Source organism: Pyxicephalus adspersus, chromosome 4 (assembly GCF_032062135.1).
Source record: "Pyxicephalus adspersus chromosome 4, UCB_Pads_2.0, whole genome shotgun sequence".
In the NCBI taxonomy this organism is placed as follows: Eukaryota; Metazoa; Chordata; class Amphibia; order Anura; family Pyxicephalidae; genus Pyxicephalus; species Pyxicephalus adspersus.
The window spans coordinates 68,254,529-68,266,196 of NC_092861.1; the positions used below are offsets into that span (position 1 = coordinate 68,254,529).

At 36.7% G+C, this 11,668-nt stretch overlaps 1 protein-coding gene across 2 annotated transcripts in view; it reads right to left on the bottom strand.

Moving 5' to 3' along the window:
* Positions 1-1,322: 1,322 nt before the first annotated feature.
* Positions 1,323-11,668, bottom strand: part of LOC140328721 (cyclic GMP-AMP synthase-like) — a 19,358-nt gene continuing 9,012 nt past the window's right edge. Inside the window, exons 2-5 of one of the 2 annotated variants that reach the window (XM_072408518.1) lie at positions 11,131-11,350; positions 7,150-7,395; positions 4,768-4,867; positions 1,323-3,465 (exon numbers count right to left, since the gene is read on the bottom strand). In XM_072408518.1, coding sequence (XP_072264619.1) covers positions 3,126-3,465; positions 4,768-4,867; positions 7,150-7,395; positions 11,131-11,350 — 906 coding nt within the window. In that variant the 3' untranslated portion in view covers positions 1,323-3,125. The remainder of the gene's footprint in view (positions 3,466-4,767; positions 4,868-7,149; positions 7,396-11,130; positions 11,351-11,668) is intronic. The other variant, XM_072408519.1, reaches the window with a different exon arrangement.

The following is an 11,668-nucleotide window of genomic DNA, read 5'->3' on the forward strand; positions in this document are numbered from 1 at the left end:
GTTTGAGTGACTAGCTATTATTTGTGCATGAACCTTCTTTAATTGAATATCTATATGCATTGATAGGGGATAAAATTTCCATATTTATGCAGAAAAATATTCCTAAATAACAGTACTCAGGCCCCTAACTGACCCCAATTGTTAGGGGTAACTTCTATGACTATAAGGGGTCACGTTTCAACTTAAGCCAGGATTTCGGTTTCTTGAACCCTAAAAGTATTATCAATGGTTCCTTTGTATTATGAAGATACACAATGGCAGCAGATTTAATAGCTTAATACATATTAATTTATAGGAACAGCCATAGATCTTCAAGGTGACAGCTCCAGGAAAGAACACTGGAAATGCCCTATTTGTCCTGCATCTCTTCACACCATTTCCCCCTCTTTTCTAAAGGCCTACAGAACATTTTGTAGCACATGTGAGATCTGCTGCCCCTTGGGAGTAGGGGAAGTAGGGGAGCTCACTAATTCTGCCAATGCACCATTGTGTAGGTTTTAACAGACTTGCATCCTTTATTTTGATGCAAAGCACCACAAGAGAACAGGTGGCGCATGCGTGAGCATCAAAGTGCACTGCCAAGGAGAGTTGGGGTTCTACTTAAAATAAATGGCACTTCACAATGTTTTTACGTATTGCAGTAAAAGATTCAGTGAACAGGGTTTTTAGGGTGCTTTACCGGAGTGGGCAGATCAAAATCCAAAGTCTAAAACCAGCCAGCTCTCTTCCTCAGCTCCAACTGCTTTTCACTTGTCTGAAAGTGCTGTCAATGTCCCCAACCCAAAAAGCTCAGATTACCAAAAAAACAAAAAGTTTATTTTTCTGTTCTTTTAAAAGCTTAAGGATAAAGTACACCATCATCTTTGAACTTTCTGGCATGCTTGAATACCCAGCAAGCACACTAGTCTGACAACTACAAAACAACTTGTTACATAATGGGAAGGGCAGCAAAATACAGCTAACAGCTCTCTATCTGGGTAATGTGGCTGTGACCACTAATAGGATCCAAACACATGGTTATGAGCCTAACAGATTTTTGTATCCAAAACCTGGGTGTCCCAGTGGTTGTTTAGTTGCTTGATTAAAGCTCTCCATCTTGTTTCTGGTCTGGCTTTTTTTTACACTGATTTATACATATATAAATAGTAACAGTTATAATAATGTGCTGCAGAGGAAAAATGATGTTGGTTGATCATACACCAAATATTTCCACACTGTCATGCTAATTATTACAATATAGCTGGTTTAAGAACAAGATTTCACTTATCAGCCTTTTTTTTTGTTGAATCAGGTCTTCCCATATGATGAAACATCACCATTGCTAATATTGAATCATTTATTGTATTTCACACATCATGATTTGTGCATACATTGATAAAATCACAGTATCTTAGTAAGAAATATTTAAGTAGCAGCTACTTTTCACAATAAAAAAGTAGATAAAATTAAAAATTGTAAATAGTAAACCTGATTCTATTTTTTCTCTAAAACAGAGCATACCCTATTGGAGGTAGGTTGATGAAAAAGCTTTGATGAACCCAGACAACTAAAATTTTGTAGCTGTAAATTTCTCCTCCAATTCAGACAAAATATTGTCCTACAATCCATACAAGCTTGTCCTTAGATTCTGCAGTGAATGGTCAGAACAGGCAACAGCAGTTACGTGATCGTCTTCCATGACCCACAGAACTTCAGATCCATGCCATAACACCATTGGCAGTTTTTGTTTGTAACAAAACATTGGGTTCTATGTACCAAGATCAAATTGCAAAGATAAAAAAAGCAAAAGTCTAATTTATTAGTTATTTAGTCACAAAGCAGATTGGAGTACATATTGCATAAAGCATATCTAAAGCCACCAACACTAATGTAATATTTTGGTCCTTAAATGTGTTGGCTTCAAAAGTTTTCAAGGTCTTCACTTATTTATATTTGCAGGTCCTGACAGTATTTTTATGTCTTAGGATGGTATGTGTCACTTTTTGTACGGTTATGGGGAAGCAGCTTTGTAACACTGAGATACGATTACAGAGCACCTTCCCTTCTCATCTCCAAAAGGGGGTGTTATTTAATCTACAGGGAGAATTTAGTGAAATGCTAACTAATGACTTCCTATGTCCTTCAACTTTGTTCACACATCAACTGATATAATAAGCCAGATTTTTTTAAAGCTCTCCAAGGCTAGATAGGATAGACTTTCATCAGCGAAGATGAGTGATCCAAAACACCTGGAATGGATCTGGTCCAGGATTCAAAATATTTGCTAGCAAATGACTTTAAAGAAATCCATTGCAGGTTTTCTGGATCACCCAGCTTCACTGATGAAAGTCTATCCTATCTAGCCTTGGAGAGCTTTAAAAAAATCTGGCTTATTATATCAGAGAGCTTTAATAAATTAGGCCCAATGTCTGAAAGCCTTTACAAGTATTTTTCCATATCAAACAAATATAACAAAATGCTTTCAAAGACATAATATTTAGGATGGAAGCCAATGGGAGTTTACTGTGATGGTTTATTTTAAACTTCTCGGACACATAGATCACTGGATGCAAGCAAAATTAAGTAACTAGGGTGGAATATAATGGCCTTCTCAGATGCAGTTTCCCTATCCTTAATAACAACAACACACTACTTGTTAAAGTAGAACTCCAGGCAAATCCTATATAAATATTTTAGATTTGTTTAGATGTTTCCTTTTTTAGATTCCAATGTATTTTAAATTGTGTACAGCTATTTTTCTGATAATTCCACCTCTGATATTAGGTAACATCACCCTGCAACATCCAAGTACAGCATTACTTTTGAAGGGTATATTTTACTGCATCTTAGGTCAGCCTATTGGAGGGTAGAGTGGGTACAGATGATAAAGATTTGCTGTTAAAGGAGGAAGCTGAATGTAGAGAAATGAAATGCTGAACCAGCTTGATGAATCATCTGTCTGTCTGACTGTGCTGTTTTTAACACAGTGTATGTGTACATCACAAGACTGATAAATATATATATCAAATGCAAATTTAGATGTTTGCCCAAAATGTTGTCTTATCTCCCACAAAGTGAACTTGCAAAAACATCTGTCTTTTTGGATGATCAACATCGAAAGCTGGTTCAGAGAGCTGGTCCCAGGTCTACAAGTCAAACAATGGAAAACCGTGTTTTATTTGCTCATCTATTTGATCATAAAGCAATTTGCAATCAACATCATCTAGACTGAAGAGATTATGAGATGGTATAAAGAAATTTGGTAGGTATTCATGTTTAAGACTTGACTGAAAATAATGTATATATCTGATAAAACACAAATCTAAGTCTTCCCATCTCCATTCTTCGTCTTTAGGATGTTCTACACATTGGTGAAGTAAGGCAGTCTTTGCATGATATGAACAGAACTTTTCCAGTTTTTTTCGTTGTTTTCCATTATTTTTAAGCAATTCCAATAAATGCTTCAGCAGCTTAAGGCATATCTTCCTGTCAACAAGAAAAAAAGTTATAAGCTATACAAATACCAAGTTGATTATTTCTATGAATCTATTAAAGCTGAAAAATAATATTTTTATTATCAGATAAATCGAGTGGGCTGAGCCAGCCCCAGTTTCTTGTATGTTTCAGGTATTCCAAGACTCCTGTATCATCTAGACTGGATTCTGTACACTCTTTTGGTGCTCAGCCTTACTTTTTTGTATCACAGCCTCCCTTCCTGCTTTCTTTATGACATAAATTAAGAACCCATTGAGCAAAAGAATGAAAAATGCAAGCACAGATATTTCATTGACAGGATCCCACAAATTTTTTGTCAGGGAGGTTTCACTCTCCAGTATCTACCAAAATCAGCATTGAGTAGGCTGGCTTTCAGAAATAAAACTTGCCTAGATTTTTTTTTTCTTTTGAGGTTTCAGCTGAAAAGTTTGATCACCAACCGGGATTGATGGTTTATCAGTCTGGAAGGGAGATATCCACAACTTCAATCCAATTCTGAGAGCTAGGAGTTCTTTCTAGTTGCTTTTTCTCAAGTGTAACAACTGCATTATTTAAATAGAACTGCAGAAGCTATTTGGCCATGTAGTGGAAAATCTTAATTTTTACAAAACAAGTTTTGCTAAATGTGACTAACTATTACTCAGCATTTGGTTACATGGTTTATGATCACATGGGGGAATGGTTTGATCCTCTGTTGGGAGTTTTGACTTTTGCTTTCACTGATGCTAGAAACAAAGACCTCATTCTATGTACAAATTTGCAAAAAAAAGTTTTCTTTTTATAATGTGGAGTTGGGCATGTAGACCTACTATATAATACATAGGAGGAAAATGTTTTCTATTTTGTAATGTTTCCATTACTAGATCTTATAAGCTGCTGACATTCCAGACTATATGCTTACATTAGCACTTTCATAAGAGAAGTACTTATAAGGTGACTTACTGACGCCACAGCTCTGTCCCTCTGATTTCTAAAAAAATGGTTTCATATTGTCTGTCCGGGCAAAATGTGCTATAAATCTAATGAAATCAGAACTGAAAGCAACACATTTCTGCCTACAAATGTCCAGCTACCTGCATAGCAGTCTCCGCCTTCAGTCAGTCTCTTAGTAACTGAGCTGGAACAAGCAGCCAGGTATAAAAAGTGGAGATAAGAACTCTTGATCTTGGTCTTGGTATGTGAAGCATTGTGCCAGCCAGGCAAACAAATTTACATTTAAAAGTTGTAAAAAAAAGGTCCTAAAGCTATGCTTCTTTTGTTTTACAGTTTTGTGGAGATGTCTACTGCACTAACCTGCAACACTTCTCTCCGTCACCTTCACAACAGGTTTTGGAACTCCCATGATTTGTTAAAATTTCCTTTTCAATGTGTGAAAATGAAATTCTCCATGTGTCTGCAACAAAAAAAAAAAATCTGTTGACAATCTGTGAATATTCCAGTGATTGCATATCATATCATATCATATCATATCATAGCAGTGAACAACCTTTAGAACAGTGGTGGTCAACTAAAAAATGTAGAAGGCCTTCAGTATCTGACATTTTTAAAAGGCTGCACAATGGAAGAGTTATACTGTGTGCTTATGTGAATTGCATACAGTCACCAAAAGTGTCAAAAGCTCCACCAAACTCACCCAGCATTAGTGTCAACTCATTTAAAGCCCCAACATTGGAATATGTGACTGCACTAACAGTCCCCAATAACAGTATTAGTGTCAGTGACCACAAGAACAATCCCTGGTGGGAGTATTAGACTTCCCCATTGGTGGGCAATGTGCTCATCCACTGCCCCCCCCCCCATACCCAAACTGGTGTTTAGTGGAAGTACTGTCAACCCTACAATGGTAAGTACCCCCCCTCCTTCAACAGAACTGGTGGTTGGTTTTATCTTTTTCAAATTTTGTAAATTACTGCACATGGTATTTTATTACTGCATTTTATTTTTAAACACTTAAATGTACACAGAGTAGCCATGGATGCACCAATGCTGTTATGAATGTATGTTAGTTCCCTGACTGCCATGCCGATTCCTAAGCTTTAGTACATTTAGAAAGCCACAACAAAATCAGATAATAAAATAATTTTTTCTGACCTATTTACTGGCAACTAGCATTTTTAGAAGCAAGCCCAGAATGGCAGCCTCTGAAGTTATCCCCTTTCAGTTCAACAAATTGTTTTAACTAACAAAAATGAATCATAATCATAAGGCAGTATTTGGCTGCTCTAGGTTAGTTCACCCTAAACATCATCAATACATCCTAAAAGATCAGTATATTACATAACCCTGTGATAATATAGCCAACGCATATATTATTTTTTTATGTATAAGCCTTTGCAAAGTGCATTGACAAAATACCATTGGCACTAACACATACAGACAAGCACAATGTCATGATTCACTGGCTTGGATAAATAAAATCAATTAAAAATATTTGTTAGGTTACTATTATTATAAATAATAATAAATTAGTTTTGCCCTGGAAAGTTTACAATAGATTGTTATCACAAGTCGACAAAGCTCTCATACTAAAAGTGAAATTATCTTTTTACACTATAGAAGGGAAAAAAATGAAAGAAGTCTATATGCAAGTGCAAAAACATCATACAAAAAGCAAAGTACGCAATATCAGCTCAAACTATTCATATTTCAGATATGTAGTGTTACTACTACTTGATATTTATTTCTGATTACTGAGTGGGTTGTAATATTTACATGAAGCTTGAATTCCCCAGAGTAAAAAAAATAAGCCACAGAAAAACTGGGGAATTCCAAGGCACTTTCACTAATGTACAAGTTGGCAGAAACTTAACTGCCTTATATAGCCTGGGGACATGGCATTAGAAGAAGTTTTTCAGGAAAGACAAATGTATGTATGCTGCTTCAAATCTGTAAGAGGAAGATTCATTTACAAGAAGTAGAAACTAACAAACTCTCTAGAAATCTCCCAATGAGAACTTTTTTCTTGGTAAGAGTTGACAAAAGTTAGTCTTTTTACAATGTTTAGACGATCTGCTGAAACTTTCAAAGAGTTGTACATGGTTGTATATGGTTTACAAATGTAAGATGTTAGGAACTCTCTGTTATTGATCAATGAATGTAAATCTATTTATGTAGAATAGACAGCTGTATGCATGTATCTGCTTCTCCAGTCACCTGGAGGTAATAGAAGAACGCTATCTCCATGATAGTCTGGAAACATTTTTCTGTTTCTTAGAGTTTAGGTCTGTGCCTAATGAATGGCATCAGGGAGTTCTGGAGCCAGTAGCCACTACCCATCATATTTATTGTGACATTGAAGCACTTTAATAAAATGTAATAAAATAATGAAGCCTATATGTAAGTTTATTTTTATCTACATATGGCATCTAACTAACCTGATTATCCATTGCAAAAAATCTCAAGAATCTCATTTTTGCCTTTGGGCTGACCCAGTAAGATAACATCTACCCAGTTTTATACTACAAAATAGAGATTAAAAAGCAGCATTTACACAAATGGGTATGCCGATATTCTAAATACCTTGTCAAGTGTCACACTGACCATTTTCAGTGATGTATATCTTACCCATGGATCTATGGTCAGCCTTGGATTACATCTTTTGGTCAAGTTAGCATTAATGTAACAATTAGTGTTCATGCATTTGTAATTAACCTGGCATAAAAATGTAAAACTAACCTTTAACTGTGTTTCCATCTTTGAATTGCTTAGGTACCATATAGAATGGTTGGAATTTGAAATCTCTCTTCACCTTTTTCCCCAGCCAGCAGTCTATATTCATCCCGTCGATTGTCTTTACTGGCCAGCTCTGCCTTATTTCTAGGGCAATGACAAGGTCCACATCTATGTTGGATGGCTTATTCTCAATTATAAGAGTCAACGCAGGGCTGGAAGAATTCCTTCTCTTTATAGAAACCGGCATGCCTGTAAAAAGATGTAAGCAGACAAACCAAACTTAAGGCTGCAGATTTTTGTAATGTTTACTAATGTGTCAAAGTTGAGGAGTAGCCAGGTAACATTTTCGGAAACAGAGGTCAGCAGGGACTCTATCCGTTTTTCAGTACAGACATCCATTAATACCAAGCCATATCAGTTCAAACTTACTGTGCTGCTGTATTTTTATTGGTGTTTGTGTGCCTGGTGGTTTATGCTGAAGACCATTGTTACCTAAACAGAAACTGATGAGGAATCCGAAACTTTACAGCTGTCAATGGAACACAAGGTAGGGAAAATCATCTGGTGGGGGGTCACATGATGCTGTTAGTACCATCTACAGTAAGATGGCAGTTCTTACTCATTTTGGAGAGATTTCACTTATATATGTGTTTGCAAGACAGAGCGTAAAGTAAAACCTCCCCAATGGGAAACAAACAGCAAAAAATAAACTTGATAAGTAAATAACTTTTTCTTGATCTTCCTAAAAAAAAGTTTGACTACACATATTCTTCAAATCTGCATACAAATTAGCAGGAGGTACTGAAATCTCAGCTACAATTAATAACCTGAGTTTAGTTAGACAAATATTTTATCTAATATGGTATAGTAGGGAACCATTTTTTAAACTTTTTTTATCATTCATTTTTTAAAGTACAGAGACACACCCTATATACAAAAAGGTAAAGCATTTTGTATTTTGTAATACGGAATTATTTAAACAGTATGAAAGCACATAAAGCACCACCCATTGGGCCTGATAAAGCTCCCCAAAGATGGGGAGGATACACTTTGATCAGTGGAGCTGGGTTATCAGAAAACCTGGAATGGTTTTCTTTAACGTAGTTTGCTATTAGCTAGAAAAAGTTTTGAATTCTGTATCAGTATCATTCCAGGCTTGCTGGATCACTCAGGTTTACTGGGTGTATCAGCCTTGTGTCATGTTGCAGTGTCTCTTTGGTCTCACTACTGAGCAACTAGATAACTAGATTATAGATGCCAGTGGTAGGAGAGGCTCACTGATTCTTGCTAAATGGAATTAGAATGTGAAATATGCAAGCACTGTTTTGTGCAGGTCAGTCATTGTCATTTTTCACAATGTGCACCCTAATGGCTGTGCCTAAGGCAAACCTATCTAATCCACCTGTCTTAGGTAAATCAATGGGACCCAGCCATTTGATGACTTACTTCCTTGGAGTTCCCCTTGCCTTTTAAACAGGTTTCCTGTTTTTACACTTGCCTGGAGTTCAAGAGTCATTGGAGGGACAATATTATAACCATTTCTACTCTATCCCCTGTACTTTATCATGTGACCCGCCTTTTTCGTGCTCTGTATTGTTAAAACTAGACAGATGAGGTATGTTGGGGGCGGGGGAGGGACTTTTTCTTCTTAGAGTTAATGGTTAAGTCACACAAATCTTCTGTAATTTGTCCGCAGCCCTGACAGATAGAATGCATAGAATTAACCCTCTTATTTGCTAAAAATTGACAGAATACGGTCAATATAACATGTTTATAGGTACTGGCAGCTGGAGGCGGTGGTGTCTAGGTAGTGCATAGTTCTCCCCAGCACCCTTTTGGTGGGTGGGCCGGATGGTTACCCTGCCTTCTCAACCCGGCTCTTATCAGCAGCTCTAATCCTCTGAACGGAAAACAGAACAACGGAGAGGCTCCCGTTCAAAGAATTCCAGCTGCTGATAAGAGCCGACAGAGAAACAGCACAGCTTCTCTAGCTGTGCTAGTCTTCTTTTGAAAAAAAAAAAAAACATGTAAACAATGAAGAAAGAAGAGGGAAATTTAGCAAGTGTGGGACTCGATGGGCTCAGTTCATGGACCGATCAAGTGAATTTTTTTTCTTTTTCACAAAAGTTTAGCGTTATCTAGACTTAGCGCTAGGAGATGACATCTGAAGGTAGGTAATTCACATTGGCAGTAAGGTTGCATTTGCTGCATTTACCCCTCACTTTCCTTTCGCCAGGAACCAATGCTGCTTGAAAAACTGCTAAGCCTGAAAAATCAGCACTTACCACCTGTTACCAATCCCAGGTGCCTAGCAGTTGCCAAGTAGTCATTAAGGAGGGGTAAACCAGTTTTTTACTGGTAATGTAAACTAATCCTAACTTGTTACGCCACATTGATCACAATATTAAAAAAATTGTACATTCTAATAAGCCGGGCTATCGAAAGTTGGAACAAAGTATAGGAGGTAGGTAGAACACTGACACAATAATAGGGGTTACTGGATACCTGTGGCATAAATAACTAGGAACACTGAACTGATCAAATGATGAAGAGTATTTCCTAACAAAGAATGTTCTGCAGGCGGCACTATATCTATTACTAGATTATTGCATTGTAATAAAGCAAAACACTCACTAAACCCTCCTCCAACCAAAGGATCCCCAAGCTGCAATGACAGTCATGTGGCAGGCAGGCTCCTTGTTTGTACAACCCTAAAGGTCCTTTCTTAGGTACCTGTCTAACCTGGTGCATAAGGACAGGTCATTCAAAATACATGGGCTACAAACTAAGCAAACTGGACTGAAAAAAACAAACATATACAATTGTTTGTATTACTAATGTATATATTGTGAATTAATGTACATTGTGTTAACAATGCATTATTGTGTATGTTCTCACAATGCCCCTGATTCATCAAGCAGAATCGGATTATCGGTCGCGCATTCGTATTAGCGATCCGGAATCGTGCGCGATCGCGCTATTCAACAATCGGAAAAGCTCGCGCACGGAGCCGCGCTTATCCGACAGCTTTTTACTGGCGATCATGCATTAAAAGTCACTGTTCCTCATGGGATGGAACAATAAAAACCTGAACTGGGAGCATGATTGTTTTTCTGTGTTAATTCATGATAGGCACCATTGAACCAGTAAGGACATCCTGTGGTGGGGTATTGCATGTGATAGCTCCGGATTAAAGCCAAGTCTTAACAGAGGCAACATGAAAAAGGGCCCAGATTTGGGTTTTAAGCCCTGCCTGCCATTAGTCAAATAACATATAGATATGGATTGTCTCCTATTTTTAGTAGCAGTGGACTTCTAAAATGAATAAGGCATGTAAAATCTTAACCCCCCTCCTATTTATATCATTCTCTCTTGTTTAATGGAAGTATAAAAAACAAAAACATCAACAATGCAAAACATCCGTAGTTCAATAGCCTACAGAGATTGTAATTGTATAGTAGTAATGAAAGGAAATCTGTTAAATGTTAGTTGCCTGCAGGCCATGCTGATCCACTGTCTTACATTCATTCTGAGTCACTGACCCAAAACAAGTATGCAAGTATGTTATATGTAGTATAGTACATGGTGCAGGTCTCTTCAGTATTCTGCAAAGTGTTATAGTTTTAGCATAAAATATTTAAGAGAATTAGCTTTGGCCTGAATACCAGATAAAATATTCTACTGAATAAACATTCTATTGGACCTGTTAAACTGCAAAACTGTTACAATGAGCACTTCATTGCTAATAAAATGGATCAGAATCAACCAAATGTCATCATTATGGTAAGAGTTCTGCATCAATGGCCAGAATCCTGTTCCAATAAACTCTATTTCACACACTTCCGCTGCTGCTTACCCAATGATAGAGCCTTCCTCTTTCTGGCTGCAGTGAAAACCCCCATTTAAATGGACAGACACATCCATGCATTTTATTTATGGTAAAATATCTAAAAATAATGGTAAAAAAATAAAAACTGGACTTACCTGATACCACTTCACTAACAAGCTTTCTGAACCGTGTCAGGATTTTTTTTGCTGAAATGTTTTCATCTTTGTCTATAAAGTCTTCCATAAACTCTGGCATATCGCGTTTACAGGATAGTGTATAGAAAGCTCCACTAGTACCAAACTCCTTCAAAGCAATTCTTCCATAATCAGAGATCGGTATATTCAGCATGATATCAAACTCGTTTGGCCTTGAAATCTATTAAAAAAAGGCAAAACATTAAACAATTTCATTATTGCCATCAATTGGCTGCAAGCAAGTAGAATTGTTTACTTATCATTTTATGTTTCATGGTCATTATTCATTATTATTATTCATTTAAGAGATATCCATTTACATAAAGGGGTTGACTTTTTAAATATTGCCTTTTTCTTTTAGGAAACATAATGTTACGCGTAATAGGTATAAAAAAGAAGAAAAAATATTCTTGAGGTAGAGTGAACCAAGATCTGAAATACTCTAAAAAAAAATATTCGCAAAATTGAAATGCATATATGTGATTCACATGTCCTTCCA